This window comes from Hordeum vulgare, chromosome 3H, assembly GCF_904849725.1.
Source record: "Hordeum vulgare subsp. vulgare chromosome 3H, MorexV3_pseudomolecules_assembly, whole genome shotgun sequence".
NCBI classification, from domain to species: domain Eukaryota; kingdom Viridiplantae; phylum Streptophyta; class Magnoliopsida; order Poales; family Poaceae; genus Hordeum; species Hordeum vulgare.
In genome coordinates, this window is record NC_058520.1 from 415,254,073 (window position 1) to 415,275,661 (window position 21,589).

At 44.4% G+C, this 21,589-nt stretch overlaps 1 protein-coding gene across 1 annotated transcript; it reads left to right on the top strand.

Annotated features, from left to right (window-relative positions):
* Positions 1-11,378: 11,378 nt before the first annotated feature.
* On the top strand, positions 11,379-21,326 carry LOC123441808 (cold-regulated 413 inner membrane protein 2, chloroplastic-like). Its single transcript, XM_045118030.1, has 6 exons — positions 11,379-11,521; positions 11,926-12,021; positions 12,273-12,337; positions 12,444-12,503; positions 20,933-20,942; positions 21,161-21,326. The coding sequence occupies exons 1-6, from the start codon at positions 11,379-11,381 to the stop codon at positions 21,324-21,326; spliced, it is 540 nt and encodes a 179-aa protein (XP_044973965.1).
* The last annotated feature ends 263 nt before the right edge of the window (positions 21,327-21,589 follow it).

Here is a 21,589-nt window from a genome sequence, read left to right on the forward strand (position 1 = left end):
CGGTGACACCGTCAAAGAATGGGTATATATTCCGGTGAACCGATTCTTTGATTTCCAATCGTCAAAGCCGTTTTGCCTCAAACCCTGAGTTGCCTCCTGGACCCCTGGTCATCGCCATTGAGTCCCCATGCTTCTCCTCCGCTGGGAATAGCCGCCACCGAGGGGATCCTCACCATCGTCGCTGCCGTAGCCGGACAACCGCCAAGCTAGGGTATGGTTCGGACCCCTCTGTGTTTCTCAATCTGATTCATACGCAATGGGAAACTTTTATCCACAAGCCATCATGTGCATCCTCTCTATCCACCAGATGAATCCGTAGATTAGAGAACTAGGAAGTTTTTAGGGTTAACAGTCCGCAGACCCCAGCTCGGTGACTCTGAGTTGCAAAACTCGGTGCTACCGATTTTGAACAAAGGGTTCCTGAGAATGGACTCGGTGAGACCGAGTTGTCATTTTTGGTTCCACCGAAATGATGACCAAGTTTCTATTAAGGAGTTCGTGTGTCTCGGTGACTCCAAAAGTTCAAACTTGGTTCCACCGATATGTGTTCTGCAGAAAGTTAAAACTAAGGATTTCTCTGTTCAAAATTTCAAAAAAATATTTGAATTTTGTGATGCTTGTCCTTTCTATCTTTCCTATATCCACTTCATAGGTTTTGCTATTTGCTGCTGAGTTTGTGCTTGCCTGTCAGATATGTCTGGTTCAGAAGATAGTCAAAATGACATTAGAGAGCAGAGTGTTGAGATGGACTCGCGCACTACTCCAGAGAAGTCTGACTCTAACCCTGGATCCTACAGTTCCCATGGTTTTCCCAAGGCAGCCACCAGGCAGAGGAAGAAGTTGAATTCTGATGAAGAGGACTCAGACTTTGTGCTAGAGGAAACTTCAGCTCCTTCGAAGGCTCCAAGGAAGAATGTTAGGAAAGTAACTGCTACCCTTGCTGATCTGAGAACACCTGAATATGCTAGGAAGAGCACAGCACTTCCAAGGATGTACCTGCCAATAAGGCTGGTATGAAGAGGCCCGGGAAAAAGAACTGTTCATCTTGTTGGGAGAAAGACTTCAATGTATGAAGACCCAAAAGATGCTGAGGAAGAAGATCCTGAGGAGATCCCAGTTCCTCCCAAGAAAAGAAGTTGATGGCTAATGCTATGAAATCTGCTCCTAAGCCTCCTGCCAAAGCAAAGAAGGTTGTAGCTCCTAGAAGGACTACCAATGACATACCTGCAGCTGCCAAGAGCAAAAGCCGTGCATCCAGTGCCCATGCTGCTGAGGAGGAAGAAGATGAGAATGTACCAATTCTCCTCAAGCTCATACTAACCCTTCCAATTCACAATGTTGCTCATCTAATAGTAGAAGATATGAAGAAGAGGAAGGATGCTGGACTAAGAAAGTGGATAAACAATTATCCATATGCTGTCAGAAGAAGAACTCTTGTTAATCGAAGGTTTCACACCAAGGAACAACAAGATTTTTATGAGACTATCTTGCTTGACAAGAGTCCTGCTGTCAGTGATATGAGGTATATTGACTGGGCATATATCAAAGAAAATGAGAATTTCTTTCCCCATGTCCAAGAGAACTTCAGGTTAGTGGATATTGAAAAGTTTGTTGGCAAAGAGATGACCCCATGGAATGACGAGCTGATCATGCAATTCTATGCAACTATTCATTTCTATGATGATTCTTTAGTCTGGATGACTGATGGTCACAAGTATGAAGCCACAATTGTTGAATGGGCTGCTATCATTGGTGCCCCCAAGTAGGAAGATCGAGATGTAGATGTGTATGCAGAAGCAAAGCAGAGTCACAACTCAATGGCCAATATGTACAAGACAATTCCACACAAGTACTTGGCTAGTCACAAGATGGGTTCAGTGTACTTTCTGCAAGCAGGCATTCCTACAACAAACACTATTCTAAGATACACCCTGATGTCTAAATCAAGATATGAAAATATGATTAGAGGACATTCCATCAACCTACTGCACCTGCTAGACAATCATACCAGATTCAGAGTGATGGATTTGATAGTAGAGACTATCCGGAGAACTGTTGCGGATCTGAAGAGATCATGTGAATATGATCCTTCCATTCAAATGCTTATTAATGCCAAGCTAGGAAACCATGCATATCTACTTGATCGTCCCCATCTACCTCTTCAGCCAGAGTTTGAAGACAATGAAGTGGTAATGGACGACAGTGATCCTAACTCAGCTGCAGTAAGAATGGCAGCAGAGGCGGCAGAAGCTGAGGCTACTAGAAATAGACCACCTCCAGTTCCCCAGCTCAGAACTCAAGCTGAGCAAATGGAATTTCTAGTTAGCTCTGTCCAAGGCATGCAGAAGAACATTCAGGAGATACTGCAAAGTCAGAAAAGCCTTGAGAGAGTCGTGGAAACCAAGTTTCATGTGATGTGAAGGTTTCTAAGTTGACAACTATAGTCAAACATCTTCAACATTTGGTTGAATCAGTGGAGATCCCACGCTGAGAAGATGAAGATGAAGATGATGATGAGGAAGAGGAGAAAGAGTCTCCTCCTCCCACTACTACTCAGTTCAGCACCAGGCCTAGGTCAGTTGTTGTACCTGCTCAGGAGACAAGATATACATCTTCAGCACAAGCTTGAGCACCTTCAGCACCAACTCCAGCTCAAGCACCTTCAGTATCAACTCCTCCAGCTCCAGGACATTCAACAGAAGCCTTCGCAGACGCTCTTCTGTCGACTCCGTCATCAGCTGCCCAGAGAGACGAGTAGTTCTATACTTTTGAACTTTTTGGTAACTTGTTGCCAAAGGGGGAGTAATGTATAGATCATAGACTTCGTGTGAGAGAGAGCTTTTGACCTTATTTGCTCTTGTTTTTTTTTAAAAACTATGGTCTTTTGGATGACTTTATCCTATCTGTGTGATTGATCATACGCCTTATCTTGTTTGATGCTACCCTATTATCTTTTAACTATCCTTGTGATGATCATTCACTTATCTTGTTGGTGCCATGTGTATTGTTATTCATTCCTATCTTGTTTATGCACCACCAAGATGTATGTGACATGGAAGAGTGACCCATGATCCTAATCGATTGTGCATTTGCATTCAAATGCAAATTTTAAATAATGCACAAATTTAGGGGGAGCTCTTGCTTTTCACATACTTCTCAAAGCATTGATGTTAATCATTGATTATGTCTGTTGCCGAAGCTTTGATCTATATGTTGTCATAAATTACCAAAAAGGGGGAGATTGAAAGCACAATTGCTCCCTAGGGTGGTTTTAATAATTGATCACAACATATCCATCATTGGACTAATATGTTTTCCAAGTATATTTCAGAAAAAGTCCAAAAGAAGTTATGGCTTAAGGTTTATGTGGATATGCCCCTGGATGCAAGAAAGGAATAATGTTGGCTCAAACTTCAAGCTATAAGACTCTTCATTTTATATTTGTGACAAATCACTTTTTAGTCCATAGGAAAGCCAATACTATTAAAAGGGGGTGAGGTAGTAAAATGAACTGATTGCTCAAATGCTCAAAGTTAGCCACCAAAATACTCAGTCATTTTTCAAACATATCCACTCTGTTAAGATCCACACTCACAAATTCGGTGTCACCAACATTTCCATATCGGACCCACTGAGTTTGACCTCATATAGTAACCCTAGCCATTCCAACCAAATTGGTGCAACTGAAACCAAGTCGGTGCTACCGAGTTTAGTGTGACCAACATTATGTTGCCAAGATACACAAAATCCGAATTCCTGAGTTTTAGTATCGGTGCCACCGAGTTTGGCCATCTGACCGTTAATCACCTTTTCGGTCCCACCGAGTTTCATATATCGGTCTTACCGAGATTCAAAAGTTCACACCTTTAGTGCTAATCGGTACCACTGAGTTGTCAACTTCGGTGTCACCGAGTTTGCCCTTTTGTGTGTAACACTTGGATTTTGGCTGCTGCCTATATATACCCCTTCACCACCTCTCATTTGTGGAAGCAGCACTAAGAACACACACTTCACTACAAGATCCATTTTCTGAGAGAGAACCACCTACTCATGTGTTGAGACCAAGGTATTCCAATCCTATCTTTTGAAACTTGATCTCTAGCCTCCCCAAACTGCTTTCCACCAAATCAACCTCTGATATCCATGCATATTCTGTGAGAGAGTGATTTGTGTTGAGGATACTATATTTAGAAGCACAAGAGCAAGGAGTTCATTGATCTACCACATCTATTACCTTTTAGAGGGTGGTGCCTCCTAGATTGGTTAGGTATCGCTTGGGAGCCTCATACTTCGTGTTGTGCAATTGAACCAAGATGTTTGTAATGGCAAGGAGATCGCCTACTTCGTGAAGATCTACCGTGAGTAAGGCTAGTCCTTCATGGATGGAAGTTGTGGTGGAATAGACAAGGTCGCTTCTTTGTGGACCCTCCGTAGGTGGAGCCTTCCGTGGATTCTCACAGCCGTTACCCTCCATGGGTTGAAGTCTCCACTAATATGGACGTGCGATAGTGTCACCTATCAGAACCATGCCAAAAATCGCCGTGTGAACCTCATGCATTTGATCTCCCTACCTTACTCCTCTACTTTACACTTGCATATTTTACTTTTCGCTGCTATACTATTAGAATTGCATGTGTAGGGTGTACTTCACCTGCTATAACTGTCGTAAATGTTTCTCGAGTAGAATTGGGAAAAGGCAAAAAAAATCTTGTCAAGTAGTCTAATCACCCCCCTCTAGACATACTTTAGATCCAACGCAATATTAAAAACAAAAGATTATGTGACCTACATCGATCCCACGTCAAACGACTAGAATAGCCTAGACGTGATGGGGGTGCTGAAATTTATTGCCCATCTCCATCCATCAGTTCAGACTCTTGGATGACTTGGCTCGAGCATGAATTCAATACAATGTATGGCTAAATTCAGTTATCTGCTTTGCAACTAAGCATCCACAACACATTACCTATTTAGCACAACCATAAAATCTTCTCCACTTTCTATGTCGTCAAAGGAAAGACATTTCTTGGCCCTAAACTATTGAAGTTTGCATTTCATGGCCGGATCAACCACTGATCCACAAAAGGAACCATCAATAGTGTTTCCTAGGTTTTCCTGCTTGGACAAGAACCATCATGAGAGCTTAAATCAGGTATGAGATGATAACTGCACCAATTCAAACCTTAACACAAATCCAAACCAGTAACTCTTACCCACAGATCTATGTCCATGCCAATGTGGCTCAAGTACTCCTTGCAGCTCTCCCCTCCCCATCTTTCCGAAACGACATTATGAGTCCATGGCGAGGGTATGCATCGCTGAAGAGGGGAGAGAGAGAGTTGGTTGAGGGAGTGAGTTCGCCCTCTATTTCCCTTTAGGGAAACTGGTTCCGACCGCATCGGTCGGGCGACTATTAGACGCCGCTCCGTCCACATGCATGTGTAGGCACGTCAAATTGTGTTCAAAATATGGCTGAGTGTTTTTGCCACTGTAAAAAATAGGGCGCGGTGCAAAGTGTGCCTACTTCTAAAGTGATGGTTTTCTATTAATTGTGCCACAAAGGTGGTTGTTTTGTGTTTTTTTACTCTCGGTTTTACTATGTTGATTTAATGATACATGGCAATAAGCCCCGTATTCATTCCCCTGGGATGGGGTCTGGTCTTCGTTGAACCTCATTAAGATATACTCCCTCCGTTCCTAAATATAAGTCTTTAAAGAAGTTTCATTAGAGGACTACATACGGACATCCGTATGTAGTCCTCTAATGAAACTTCTTTAAAGACTTATATTTAGGAACGGAGGGAGTATATCTTAGTGTCATATGTAATTGCTTGATCTTCAATGGGTCAATGTTGCCTTGGATTTTCTAACATCTCCATGCTTGAAAATAAGGCTTATAAATATTGGTTGAAGTCAAGCCGGTGCAAAAGTTGACCACAAGTGTAGAAAAAACGATCTAGAACTGAAATACTAATTTTGTGTCATTTGACTCACATAAATATTGTTGTATTATAGTTATCTAGTACTATTATCGTTGATAGCCTTTTCTACAAAAAAATTCAGAGCTCTTTATTATTTTTCCAGAGAAACTACCTTTTTCATGCCTAAAAATATGTTAAAAAGAGTGTACATGTAGACATATAGTTGTAGTATACAGGTATAACATTTCATGCACATATATATTCATATGTGATGTACACAAAAAAGAGAAATACAAAGATTAGAACAGGCGTTTTCTTTGTTTGTATTTGGGCCAGTATTTATGCTTTTTGTGTAGCATGCAATTAGTGCAAGGTCATCACGGTCATGCACAGTATCTGGTCTTCCCGCAACTGTTGGACCCGTGACAAGGAAGGCTATGACCTAGTGCAAGCGCTCAAACGGATTCATGAGGCACTCGCGATCCTGGAGATTCCATCATCGCGGAAGAAGCGGGTGACGGGTCTTTGCAACGCGGCTCTCACTATGGTGCTAATTTTTTTAAAATATTGCATTTTTTGTTGATTTCGAAAAATGTTGCGTCACTTGAAATTTTTTTAAATATAACGGCCTCGGCCTAACCGAAGCCGACTGGCTTCAGTCGGCCTAGCATTAGCCGAGTGCGTCCTATCAGCCTTGGTGTGGCCGATTAGCCCCCAGTCAGCCACGTGGTAGCCGACTATTGGCCGGGCCACGTCGCTCGCGCCCACTTGGCCTGGAGGGTGGCCAGTCGGCCTTGGCGTGGCCGATAGGCCTTTCGGCCTTAGCGAGGCCGATAGGTGGCCGGTCTGAGCCAGCCACCTCCCTCCCCTTCTTCCTCCTCCACCTCCTTATCTCTTTATTTCTCTCCTTCTCCTCTTTCTTCTCTCGCCACCCGAAAACTCTCTCCTCTCTACACTAAATCCTAGCCGTTTTTTCTCACATTTTCCAACGTAGTTGTATTGTATAGGGTTAGGGAAGCCAAGCCATCCGTCTCACTTGTTATGGGGTAGTTTGTGGTGGTTGTGTTGACCATTTTTTTGATGGTGTTGGTGGAGGTTGAGGTTGAGGTGTTGTTGGTGGAGGTTGAGGTGGAGGTGGTGGTGGTGGAGATTGAGGTGGAGGTGGAGGTGGTGGTGGTGGGGGTGGTGGTGGAGTGTGGGTGAAGGTTGTGGTTGTGGTGGAGTTGGAGGTGGTGGTGGTCGTAGTTCATCGTTTCTTCGCACGCTTCAAGGGTAAAATTCAACATTTGTTTCCCTAGGTTGTTGAATAATTTTTAGGTGCTCCAGAAATATATTTAGGTCTTATAATTTTTAGTTGATTCCGGAAATGTCAATTAAGTTGTTTAATTATCTTTAGCTGCTCAGGTAGATTTGGGAAATATATTTAGGTCTTCTAATTTTTAGTTGATTTGGAGAAAATTTAGGTATGTCCTTCTTATAAAATTTGTCTTTGTTGAATAATTTTTTAGGTCAGCAGAGATGTCTGATTTAGTGAAGTTAGGTTTTCACTATGGTCCTCGTACTTTTCAAACAAATGAGATGGGATATGATCCTAGTGAATTTCAGTACATTGAGGTGCCAGTGAGTTCCCCTGAAACATGGTCGGTTAGTGAGTTAACAGAATGGTTGGCCGGATGTTTGGTTTTAATATTAAAACACACACCGTCGGTATTCATGCATTATGGACCCCGGTCCAGTTCAAATATTTACTTTTATTTGAAGCGTATAGAGCGGGACGACCAGTGGGTGCACTAGTTAAAAGCTTGCGAGCGTAGGGGGTGTAATCCCGTCACCTTACTTCTCCTCGTGCTAAAGCCGGTGACTGCACCTAAAGCCGAATGTAGTTACGATTATGGCCAGAGGAGTGAAGGGATGCATGATTCACAATCAAATTATGCGTTCCATGCTAGAGATGATGTATACGAAGCAGGCTAGAGCAGTCAAGCAGAAGGAGGAGATGCAAATGATTATGTCCCCCGCGAGGCAGATGCTGACGAGATAGATGGGTACATGCAAAACCAGATGCATGAAGAAGATAGAAAAGGTGATATTTCCGATGATTCCACGGAGTCAGATGAAGAAGAGAATGCACATCAAGCGCCTATTCGTGCATCATGCAATCAGGACTTCTCATCTGCAATGTTGATGAACGATGGTCATGATTCTGCCTGGCAGTATCACCAGAACAACATTGTAACAGGTGCCATGTACCCAAACAAACAAGCTGTGAAAGATGCAATCATTGATTGGGCAATGTCCACACAAAGGGTTTTTGTAGCTAATGTTTCAAGTCCGAAAAATTTGACAATGGTATGCAGAAAGCAGGGTTGTCCCGCAAGGGTGCATGGCTATCTCCCTAAGTATGGCACAAGCTATGTCATAAGTGACATAGTTCATCATACTTGTGTTATTCCATGTATCCCTCAAGATCATCCTAACCTTAATTCCGATCATTGCTCGCTTGCTTTACAGCGAGATAGTGGAGAGCAAAGCGATGGAAGTCTAGGCTATACAGACAAAAGTCTTCGTCGGGTGAAGTAAAACATTTCTTATGGTAAGGCTTGGAGGGCTAAGAAGAAGGCACTTGAGACCAGACTGGGTTCATATTTTGATGCATGTGACTCTGTTGTGCGGCTCCTCCACACACTGCAGAACCGGAATCCTGGCACCTATGTCGACATCCAAGACTTGTACCTGCCAGAGTTCCCAACAGTGAGGGTTTTGCATCGGTTTTTCTTCTCTTTCGGTGTCTGCATCGAAGCTTTCACACATTGTCGACCGGTGATATGTGTAGATGGCACTTTTCTCACTGGCAAGTACAAGGGTCAGATCCTCGCCGCCATAGGTCAAGATGGCCAAAATCAAGTAGTCCCACTTGCATTTGCTTTTGTGGAGAGCGAGAACATCGAGAGTTGGACATGGTTTTCACGTAGTTGAAAATAGCAGTTGTGCATGATAAGCCGAATGTGTGCATCCTTCATGACAGACATGCAGGTATACTCAGAGCGATCAAGACATTGTCAAACCCTGGTCCGAATGAACAAACTCCATGGTAAGACATGCAGAGACGTTGGTGCATGCGCCATCTTGGGGCAAATTTCTTCTTGCAGTTCAGAAATAAGAACCTCATGAATCTATTCAAGAAAATCTGCAAGCAGAACCAACAATGGAAGTACGAGCTGATATGTAACAGACTAATGTTTGCACACAGAAACATGTTAGGGACAGGAGAGCTGCAAGAGATGCAGCTGTGAGGGCACATGTTGAAGCAGTAGCTGCACAGCTAGCAACATGATTTGCTACCCTAGAGGAAGAGCCGATTGGTCTTTGTGACTTGCCAAGATTTGACCCTCCTGGTACAAGGAGGAGGCTTGTGAGGAAGATTAAAACTTTTGATTAGTGGATAGAGCATGAGCGTTGGAGAGGTGGTCTCTATTGCATGACATGCATGGAGCAAGGTACGGTGTCATGACTACCAATCTGGGTGAAACATATAACTTTGTCCTTAGAGGAAACAGGGCTTTGCCACTTACACCGATCATGGAGGGAATTTTCTATGGTATAGTGAAGTATTTTAGAGAAAGACATCAAAGTGATGTGTTGCATATCATTAACAATCCGAACACACGTTACTGTGAAAGGGTTATGAAGTACTTGGATGAAAAGATGAAGAAAGCCCGGTCACACGGTGTTATCGCCATTGGAAATGAAGTCCGGCATTTCTGTGTCAATCCAACGATTGTACATCCACAAAGGAGGAGGAGACTACAATAGAAGATAAAGATAAATATCAAGTAAACAATAATATCAACAAAGTGTTTATTCTTGATGACATGAGCATACCGGAGACATGATGTACGGAGAAATAGAAACGGGTGGATCTTCCTCATAATTGGCGCACATGAAAAACATCATGCCCAACCAATTTAAAAAATTTGTCACCTCCTTCACCTTGCAGAGATCACCGCACCAACGACGCACTAATTCCACCCCCCAGGCAAACTCGCACTCTTCATTTTCCTAGGCATAATGCTTTGATCCGAGGAAGGCAAACTCATAATGACTAGAGCGTTTGTGTTTTCAAGTGTGGCTGGATGATGGAGGAAGAAGTCCAATGTCTCCTTTTATAGACTCACATGACAAAGGCAATGGCGGGAAAACGAGGCGGGAAATAAATTGACGGGAAAGAAATGGCGGGAACCGAGGCGGGAAAAAAATTGACGGGAAAGAAATGGCCGAAAACGAGGCGGGAAAGAAATTGGCGGGAAAGAAGTGTCGGAAAACAAGGCGGCAAAGCCTGGCGGGAAATTTGGGCGGGAAAGAAAGGACGAGAAAAATTATAGAAGGGCAATTTTCATATCATGGACATAAAAAAATGTGCACTACGTGGCAAAAAAAAATCATACAATTATTGGCTTTGCCAACACTAATTAGTACTAATTGGTCATGGCTAGGCCGATTAGTACTAATTGATCACGGTACTAATCGGCCTAACCAAGGCCAATAGGAGCCCGCATGCAAAGCTGACAGGCCTGTCGGCCTAGCCATAGCCATAGCCGACAGGGACTAATTGGTATTGGCTAGGCCGACAGGATCACATTTTTGAAAAAAAATCTAATGATACAATATTTTCAAAATCAATAAAAAATGCAATATTTAAAAGGAATTAGCCACTATGGTTCCCTACTTCATTCAGTCTCGTTCGATGCTAGGAGGGAAAAGAAAACTGATTTGCTGGCTAGAGTTTATAGATAAATTTTTGTTTATTTGAGTTAGGTATTTTAACCATCTTCCGTATCCACCATGGCTCAATTATGGGCGGCATTTGTAATACCCCACTCTTTCAACAACGCGAGATTTCCCCCTGCTTTCGTGCTGGTTTCAAATGTTTGAAATGTTGAACAGACATGCCACTGAGACCCCCGTCTCAACATGTCAATATTGGCCTTCTTCTTGTGGCAATCAGGAGGAGGATGATCTTTACAGTAATGACTATGCCTTCTTTGTCCTTGACTTTGGCGGTTTGCTCTTGCATCTCTATGGCGACGTCGACAACACAAATGAGGCAGGACGATAGACCTTCCTTGATTTGCTGGATCAGGGGGAATCCCTCCGATCTTGGACAATGGTTCGAAATTGTTAGAGAATCATGCTGGCATTCATCGTTCTTTTGTCTAGTTTTTGTGGCATCTTCCTCTTGTCGACTGAAGGGCATGACATTTGGTCTGTAGAGAATAAAGACCGAAAGAGATCTCCGTGTTTACTTTTTTGAGGGGATCTTTATTTTTATTTTGAAAATCAGGTCCTGTCGGTGGCACGAGTTTCGTCGTGTCGTGCGGCTCGTGAACAAATTAAGAAAAGCCACATAGCTAGCACCGCCCGAGGGGTGTCTCGCAAGACAGCTTGTCTTACGGTTTCATGGGTTTTCTCGCGATCTGCGAGGGAGCTGTGCCCAGGCCGTCGGGCGTGTGGCGGCGCCGCCGGGGAGACACCGCCGTGTGCTGCGTGTCGACGCACGTCAGCGCCGAGACCATGCGATGGGTGTCCGTTGGGGCCGCCGCGTGAGTATAATCCAATAAAATCAATTGTAGCCTTTCTTTCTTCTTTCAATATGTGCTACTATTTTTGTATATCTGTTTGCTAGCAGAGTTATACTCCCTTCGTTTCTAAATATAAGACCTTTTAAAGATTATGCACTATGAACTACATATAAAGCTAAATGAATGAATCTACGTTCTAAGATATGTCTATATACATCCGTATGTAATCCATAGTGAAATCTCTAAAAGGTCTTATATTTAGAAACTAAAGAGTACTACTTATAAGAGTTGTTCATGTTAGGTTACGGGTTGGGATTATGAAAAACAGTGGTAAGGATGCAATTCAGATGAAAAACAGTGGTAAGGATGCAATCTGTACAGCTCTATAAGTCTAAGAATAGGTGTGTTATTTTTGTTATATGCAGTATATTGATGCTTGCTAAAGGCACAACCATACACAAATCGTTCCTTGTCCCTCTCATTGCTCTACAAGCACCTCAAGACGTCATCTCATGGATAAAGTAAGATACCAACATTTGGCATAAGATAATAAGAACCATTTCACCTACGTACTACTCCCTCAGTTCCTAAATATAAGTCTTTAAAGAAATTTCACTAGAAGTCTACATACGAAGTAAAATAAGTGAATCTACACTCTAAAATATGTCTATATGTATCCGTATGTAGTCTACTAGTGGAATCTCAGAGGGAGTACATCATATCGTATCTTGTATGTGTTTAATCGGTGACATGACATCAACCTTCTTTTCAGAGGTGATTATGGTCAGTGGACCGCTTTCCTCGGTCTTCTTCTGTGCCTGCTATCCTTCCTTCCAGGTAGAGTAACAAAGTTACTCGTGCATATATTATTCGACATTTCCTTTACTTAGACAAAATTCAGATAGTTGACTTCGTTACACTGCCTGCATCTGTACTGTTGCAGGTGAACTGGAGCTTCCCTTGTCAACGATGTTGTTTGTTAGCATTGCTCCTTACCAATTTATTTTTTTCGAAAAGGAGGCATCGCCCCGGCCTCTGCATCGAGTTATGCATGCAGCCATTTTATTAAATACGAAGTAGTCTGAAAGAAATACAAAGAAGTTCGAAAAGCCGAAGAAAAATAACATGAAAGAGTTACAAGGCGATCATAACGCCCACACCAATGATACCAATCGGTATAAATGACTATGGTCCTATCCTATGAGCATGCCGCCATCCATATCGGTTGAAGATAACCTGAGCTACCATCTTTCATCGGACACACCCAGTAACCAAAGGCTCCCTCGTTTCCACAGGAGTGAGTAAGGACCACATGCGGATCAAGGCGGTAGCCCTGAAGATGACCTGCAAAAAATTAATATAGTGTAGTCTGTTAAAAACTAGATCATTTCTGCAGTTCCATATAGCCCACAGCAGAGCACAAGTTCCAACTCGAATAAGTTTGGCGTAAAAGTACATTAACCCGTCAAGCCACGTCCCAAATAACATGTTAATGCTAGTAAGCGGGGCAATGTTAAAAGTAATTTGGATTGAGCGCCATAAGAGTTTAGCCATAGGGCAGTCTAGAAAGAGGTGCTTAATCGTCTCATGCGTCTGACAGAAGCTACATCTTTTATTTCCTTTCCAGTGTCTTTTAGCCAAGTTATCCTTAGTTAAAACAACTCATTTGTGAACAAACCACATGAAGATTTTTATCTTAAGGGGAACTTTGACCTTCCATATATTCATGGACTTTGGAATAGGTGACGTATCAATAATATGGTCATACATCGATTTCACTGAGAAAGTACCATTGGTGGTCAACCTCCAACGAATACTATCAGGATAATCAGACAGGGTAATATCCATTAGCCTTCTGACTAGATGTAGCCATCTAACCCATCTATTACCGATCAAGGCTCTACGAAAGTGAATGTTGAGAGGAGTCTGTCGTAACATTGCCGCAACAGATGTCTGTTTGCGCTGTGCAATATTATAGAGTTGCGGATACTGGAGAGCCAAGGGCTCTTCTCCTAACCAACTATCCTCCCAGAATCTAGTATTTTCATCATTGCCTATGATGAATCTAGTCCTGTTAAAGAAAGCAGCCTTTGTCCTCATGAGACCCTTCCAGAAAGGTGAATCGCCAGGTCTCACAGTGACCTGAGCTAAGGTCTTTTGTTGTAGATACTTGTTCTTTAGAATGTGTATCCACATGCCTTGTGATTCGACAGATAGTCTGAATAGCCACTTGCTAAGCAGACACCTGTTCTTAACCTCTAAATTTTCAATCCCCAAACCTCCCTGATCCTTGGGTCTACAAATAATATCCCATCTAGCCAGTCTATATTTAGTCTTTGCCTCGTCACTCAGCGAGAAAAATCGAGATCGATAAAAATCCAAACTTTTGCGCACCCCAACAGGCACTTCGAAAAAGGATAGAAGAAACATTGGTATACTTGTCAACACTGAGTTGACAAGAACCAATCGTCCTCCGTAGGATAATAGCTTGCCATTCCAGCAGCTTAGTTTTTTTTCAAAACAATCCTCAATACATCTCCACTCCTTGATGGTCAACTCCCGGTAATGAATGGGGATTCCTAAGTATGTAAACGGTAACTTACCACCCTCACAACCAAAAAGTTGATTATAAGTGAGTTGTTCTGCTTGTGCATCCCCAAAGCAGAAGATCTCACTTTTATGAAAATTAATCTTCAACCCAGATAGCTGTTCAAATAAGCATAATATGAGTTTCAAGTTTCTAGCTTTTTGAGGTCATGTTCCATGAAAAGGATCGTGTCGTCCGCATATTGTAGGATCGAGACACCCCCATCAACTAGATGAGGTACTAGTCCCCCTACTAAGTCTTTGTCATTAGCCCTCCTGATCATTAGCGCCAACATATCCGCAACAATGTTAAATAAAATAGGTGACATAGGATCTCCTTGTCTAAGTCCCTTAAGTGTCTGAAAGAAATGACCGACATCATCATTTACTTTAATACCGACACTACCTTTTTTTATAAAACAATCTACATGTTTTCGCCAAATGTCGCCAAACCCTTTCATACGTAGAGTTTGTTGCAGGAAAGACCATTTGACTTTGTCTTATGCCTTTTCGAAATCAACCTTAAATAAAACTCCATTGAGCTTCTTGGAGTGCAATTCATGAAGGGTCTCATGCAGTACGACAACCCCTTCAAGAATATTCCGACCAGGCATGAAAGCCGTCTGCGAAGATTGCACCACTGAGTGTGCCATCTTAGTTAGCCTGTCAGTTCCCACCTTTGTGAAAATTTTAAAGCTAACATTCAGCAAACAGATAGGACAAAATTGTTCAATTCTGGAAGCACCCTCTTTCTTTGGTAGTAACGCTATCGTACCAAAATTAAGATGAAAGAGTTGTAGGTGTCCAGAGAACAAATCATGGAACATAGACATAAGTTCCACCTTAATAATATGCCAACATTTCTTATAAAACTCAACTCGGAACCCGTCCGGCCCAGGAGCTTTACCGTTTTTCATACCCTCAATCGCGTGTAACACCTCTTTCTCTAGAAATGGGGCAGAAAGACTCTCATTGTCGGCTTGTCCAACTTGAGGAATATCCGCAATCTGATGCTCGTCCATAGACACAAAGCTATGATCTGGAGCACCGAACAACCGTTTGTAATAGTTTGTGATATACAATTTAAGATTCTCATGACCTACTATTGTACCCTCGTCTTGCTCAAGCTGTAAGATTCTCTTTTTCCTATGCTTGCCATTTGCAATCAAGTGGAAAAACTTTGTGTTGTTATCCCCGTGGACAATTGCCCTAACCTTGGCTCTGACAGCCCATTTAATGTCCTCCTCTCGAAGGAGGACACGCACTCTTTGTTCGGCCTCATACTTTGACGACCTTTCATGTTCATCCAACATACAGGTCTCTGCCTTACGATCCAGAGCATCTATGAATTGGAGCAGTCGGTCTTGCTCATCCTTATAAATCCCCGAAACATTCTTAGCCCAACCTCTCAAGAATTGTCTAAGGTGTCAGATTTTATTTTGCCACATGTCTACACTAGACTTCCCACCCGTATCCTTGCTCCATTCTCTAGCAATCATGTCCATAAAGCCCTCCCGTGTGAACCAACTTGATTCAAAGGAGAAAGCATCTTTTTTTCCTTTGTGAGTGGCATTGCCAGAATCTAGCAAAAGTGGAGTATGATCAGATATAGCCCTCTGCATAGCACAAACTGTGACTAATGGGAACTTCTGTTCCCAGTCAACACTATTAAGTACCCTGTCCAATTTTTCAAAAGTCTGAGTTTGTAGAGAGTTGGCCCAAGTATATTTCCTACCTGAGAGTTCAATCTCCCATAGGTTTAGGCTCTCTATAATTGTATTGAACATAAAGGGCCATCTGCCATCAAAATTGTCGTTGCTTTTCTCATTAGCTCTCCTGATGATATTGAAGTCACCACCTACCACCAGTGGTAGATTGTCATCGCAAATTCTAACCAGATCAACAAGAAAGGCTGGCTTTTTCTCCGTCTGAGCGGCACCATACACCGCGACTAGAGCCCATTGAAACCCGTCTTTCCTTGTTTCTAATCCGAAATTTGACCGAGAAGTCCCCTAATACTACTTCTCGCACTTGAAGGGTATTGCATCAGACACCAAGTAAGATCCCTCCGGACCTTCCTCTTGGAGGGAGGCAATGCCAGTCAAATTCCACCCCTCCTGAAAGGGAGTTAAGAAATTGCGACGTGAAGTTATCCCGCCCCGTCTCCATCAACGCGATGAAGTCAAGACTATGATGTAACGTTGTTTCTGCAAGGAACCTAATTTTAGCCAAGTCTCTCAGACCTCTGCTATTCCAAAATAACCCTTTCATATTTCATCATAAAAAAAATTAGCAGTCCTGAATCTAGCACTCCTGCGTATTACAGAAACTGTATAAACCCTCCGTTTCGAAGTTCGTTTTGGCTTTTGAGAAGCATACTCCTCGTCCATATAACCATGAGTATCTTTGCCAATATCATTAAGATGATCATTAGGTTGTTGATAATCATCCAGTACCACCCGTGACTGTTGAATATCCTCATGTGGGACTAAGTTTTCACAAAGTAAATTCACACCCCCCATATCAGATATCTCCGCATCATTCATAGGTTTAACCGCATCTATGTTTCGTATAATATCCAAAGCCCTATCAACCTCTAAGTCTAATAAGTCATTGGTAGATTTTGAAACTTGTTTGCTAGTCTTACCAAGGTCACCCCCACTGCCGTAGCATTATCTAAAATTTCTTGCGGTGTAAAATGAAGAATGGAATGCTCTGTATTTATAGGCATACCTGTTGAATTCTGAATGTCCTTCATTTTAGCAGCTCGCATAGCCCGTCCAATCTGTAGGTCATCCGCATCTGGCTGAGACTGTACCCGTAGACTAGCTCGTCTATCCGGACCCATCGAATTGGGAATGCCTCCAAATGCTATGACTTCGTCAACCGAGATCGGTACAGACTCTGGTAGAGAATCAGCGACAGGAACAAACTCCCTACGCACCTTGGGCATAGAAGCTGGTTCAGCCATAGAGATGACCGCATCCTCACTGTTGTCCTCCGGTCCGGCAGTGCAAAAATTCACACCTAGCTTGGCACCAACTGTGCTGGCGGGCGACCTGCCGCAAGCTTCTGCTGCTGCCGCTGGATCAGCCGCAATAATACCATCATGCATTGCTCGGCTAATAGCGCCAACCTGCATCGCATTAGTTGTCGTAGGGAGACCATCAGCAGCAGCCGTAGCACCCTCATGCATGGCCTGGGTAGTAGCGCACTCATGCATGGCCTGGGTAGTAGCGGCAGCATGCATTGGACGGCTAGTAGAGGTAGGTTTCGGTGCACTATAGGAACCCAGCCCAGCAGCAGTTCCTCCCCCCATGCCAGTGTCGTTGCCAACAAGTAAACTGCCGACGTCATCCCGTAATGGCTGTGCTGCCACTGGTACATCCTCAGCATCCAACACTATAGAGCGCACAGTCATAACACCATCAACTAGCTGACCCACGCCACCGGACGTGATCGGTATAGCTATATCCAGCACAGAATCGCCCTTGACGTTGATATCATGCACAGACTCGAGAGAACCAGGCTGATAGCTTGCTGCCTTTGCTCCCGCTAAATACTCCTCCAAAGAGAGTGGTTGCAACATAGATTGAGACTGCACAATTCCCTTGTTGCTCCGGGGATTCTTCCCCAAAAATCGCGGCAAACTAGACCGTATATGTGTCTCATTGCGCGACGATCGAAAACCAATTTTTGCCGGCGCGGAAGCGGGTTCAAAAGAACCAAACCGCAAATCATGGTATTGTGCAGAAACCAAGTTGTTTGGGCCATTACCTGAGCTATGTTTAGGCTGATTTTGCTGCGTATTGGTAGTCTGCTGAGAGGAGAAATCAGGACCTGTGTCCTTTGACCCCTCTGCATTATCTTTGGAGCCACTCGCATCATCACCATCAGTCATGTGTGTATCTTTATCTGTGTCGGGTACATCAAACAGTGTAGGGCTCTCAATTTTCAGCTGGAGAGTGTACCGCATCCCCTCAAAAGTCCAAATAACCTCATCTGGAACGAGTTCAATATCACGAACACTAACCAACATCCTCGCAACGCCTTTGGCTCTAGTGAACACCATGTCCACCTCCTCAGTTTTGCCAATAAGCGATCCCAAACTCCATGTAACCTGAAAATCATTAGTCGCCCTGGATGGAGCTCCTGCAAAGTGCACCCAAATCTGGGGGAGAGGTCTCCCCTTAGGCTCTTCACATTTCCACGCGTCGAACTCAAGCACACAACTCGTGCTAGCAACTCTACACATTCCAAACTTAAGCAGGCGGGCTAAATCCTCCTTGGTAGGGAAAACGACCTTAAAAACATTATCCGCTATCAATCGGTTCCCATCTGAATGTTGAGGAAACTAGCTCCTTAAGCTGCTGCACTATCTGCTCCACAGTCAACACCCCCCGAGTCACCGTCACTGTGCCCGTGAAGCCAGCATCTGGTGCATGAATAGTTGCTGTAGCAGCCGGTGACTCAAAGAACATTAAATATTGACTTGAAACACCATAGATGGTCACGGCCGGCATTGGCCCAATCGTAAGAGGACACTTAGCTGCACCACGCGTAGGCTTCAAGCAATACATGCAGAGCTCGGCCTTACACTCAGAGACAAAATGCCCTGCTTCACTGCAGCGATAGCACATCATTTTCTCTTTCTTGCGTGCCCACTTAGAAGGTCTATCTGCTCCGTCTCCCTTGGCACTCACAAGGCTCTGATCAGTCAGAGACGAATTAGCCACATCCTTTACTGGTTCCGCCATAGTCACCCTGGAAGACTCATTGAAATATGCGGGCTGCTCATCAGTAAGAACAGGAGGCCTCGGCTTCCTTCCGCCCCCTCTTCCAACCCAATTCTGCCTAAAGTCACCTCTCTTCGGATGCGAAGGTCCAGAAGACCCCGGAACAAACTTGCCCAGAGGTGCAATAAAACCATTACCAGCAGCCCCATTATTTTGCCATGCATACCCTCGACCACCTCCAGAGGAAGATGACCCACGATTCTGCCCGTCGCCATACACGTTAATTCTGTCATCGCCCCACCGGCAGCGCGGTTGAGGACGGTTAGCCTGAGCAGCCCCATGGTCCTTCGCCTGCCCGACAGCACCACTTGGCGGCCTTCCGGCCTGTGCAGTAGCGTGAGACTTCCCCACCTGCGCGGAAGCCGGCGCCAAAGCTTTAGCTACGGGTGGATTCCCCTACCCTGGCTGCCGTGGAGGTAGCACCGATTGCTTGGAGTTGCCCCGACCCGCCATAGCTTGCGAGGCCACACCAGAAGGAGGCGGCACCCGGAGTGCCCTCCCTGGTCCCAACCGTGGGAAGCCACACGTAGGAAGTCTATGAACCCTAGCCTCCGGCATCTGCGTGCATGGGGTATGTCGTACGTGAGAAAACGTTGTTGAATCCCCGCCGATACTAGTTGTGATCACGATAGAATCGGTCGCATCAGATAAGTCGTGGGCCATATACCCAAGGCTTCTGGAGTCCATTTGGATCTGGGACCTCATAAGCGGTAACTCCTGGGCCGTATACCCAGAGTTTGGCCAGCCCACCCCGTTGGAATTGGAAACCTTCACGCAACCAGCGTCAACACAAACCGATTCCAAAAACGCTACTCTGTGCGCCGCTGAATCAGGCGCTAACACCGGCCCTGACTGCGCGATGGGAAACGCCGGGTTCATCGATCTTACCGTTTTCTTCTTCCTCCTGTTGTTCTTGACCACACACCAAGCACCGGAAGGGAAGAAATCCGATAACTGAACCGGAGGTAAAATCCCTTTAGGCAATGGACCGATCCACGGTCGCACTCTCTGTGTCGACTTTGCCTTCTGAACTCGAACAACACGATTGACCCTGCTTCCAATGGAAACCGGCTGCATTCGTTCTGCAATATCGTCGAGTCGTGGACTATGTTCATCTACATAGTTCATCTCCTCTACTTCTTCATCTGATTCCTGATCTGCAAGAACCCATAACCGACCTCCAAACCGAGGAGAATCAGAAGTAAGATCAATACATACCTGACTCTTCTCATGATCGACGTGATTCTCCTCACACACGTCTCGAACGATGACCTGAAAAACATCTATCTCCATGCTATGCCCGATCTGCGGAGTTTCATCTTCCTGCATGTATCTTCCTGCCAATATATCGTTATCTTCATCCCGAACTGTAATCCAACGAGATACCTGATGAAGGTTGATTGAGCCAAAACGCTGCACGCGATCTGTAGAGGAGGTGTCTTCGAAAGACACCGCCCACTTCCGATGAGATGTGGCGGCGCAGGCTGTTCCGTCGAGATCTCCGGCCGAGCCGCCGGCGGGTCGTAGATCAGCAGACGTAGAAGCCGCTCGGCGCTCCTCTTCTCTCGCCCCTCCGCTCGCGTCGCCAATCGCCTCAGGCGGCATCCACCTTGCCGCCCCCCCTGATCGGCCCTCCGATCACCCTCGAAATCGCCCCTCCTGTCGCCTCGGACATCCCGACCACCATCCGGGCCAACGTCCGGCCATCATCTGGAGGAGGTTCCGAGGCGATAGGCGAACCGATTGGCCAGAACATCGCGGTTGTGTGTCGCTCTACATCAGTCTTAAAAAATGGGGAGAATTTCACTTCCCGGCCTCTGAACCAACTAGGGATGCATACAACCATTTTAGTATGAGTACCAAGATAAACATGGTCCTCAGAATTTTTTAAATGAGTATCAAGATTTTTTTGATGAGTGGTTTCACCACACGTCAAACTTGATCCTCAATAAATGGGAGAAAACTCCCTGTGCATCACCTGTCAATTCTAGGAATTGAACTCGGATCGTTGGGCTGCACAACCGCATGCCCAACCAGTGAGCCAAGGCTCTGAACTTGAGGTACAAAAAAGTACGATTGTACCTACTTCCAAAGTATTTTTTTTAGATGGTAATTCTGTTTTCATGAGTTCATGACTAGTTTACAAAGAAATACATAATCCTGATGCGTGGAATTACCGTTACCATTTTTCTGTACAACATAGTAGTATATACTAGTTGAGCTGCTTCTCGCCAAGGAACATGCGGTTTCTCACATAGCTTGTTTTATCACTGGACAGGGGCACTCAAGAGTCTGTAATAATGTCCTTGGCAATAGCAGCTTATCTCGCGTTTCAGCATTTCACCGGGGCCGGAGACTTGAGGAAGGCCTTGGACCGTGGAGCGATAGTTGCAACCTTGTCCATCATCTGCATCACGCTTATCCCCCTCTTGTTCTTGCTCTGATTCCGGTGAGGCGTATGATAAAGCCTTTTGCTCTTCTCAACTTGTGAAAGTGTGGAGACGAAGTGCAGGATGCTGAGAAGCTGCAGAAAACAAAGGAAGTTCTTGTGTTGCATGATCCTACAATAACTTGCAGCCTTTTCCTTACTGAAAGCAGCTTCTGATTCATCTACTGCTTGAACCCTTTAAGCATTTCATGTAGTATGGCATGATGATGTGATATACTGATATGGTCAGTCAAAGTTTCCTCTCTATCATTCCAATAT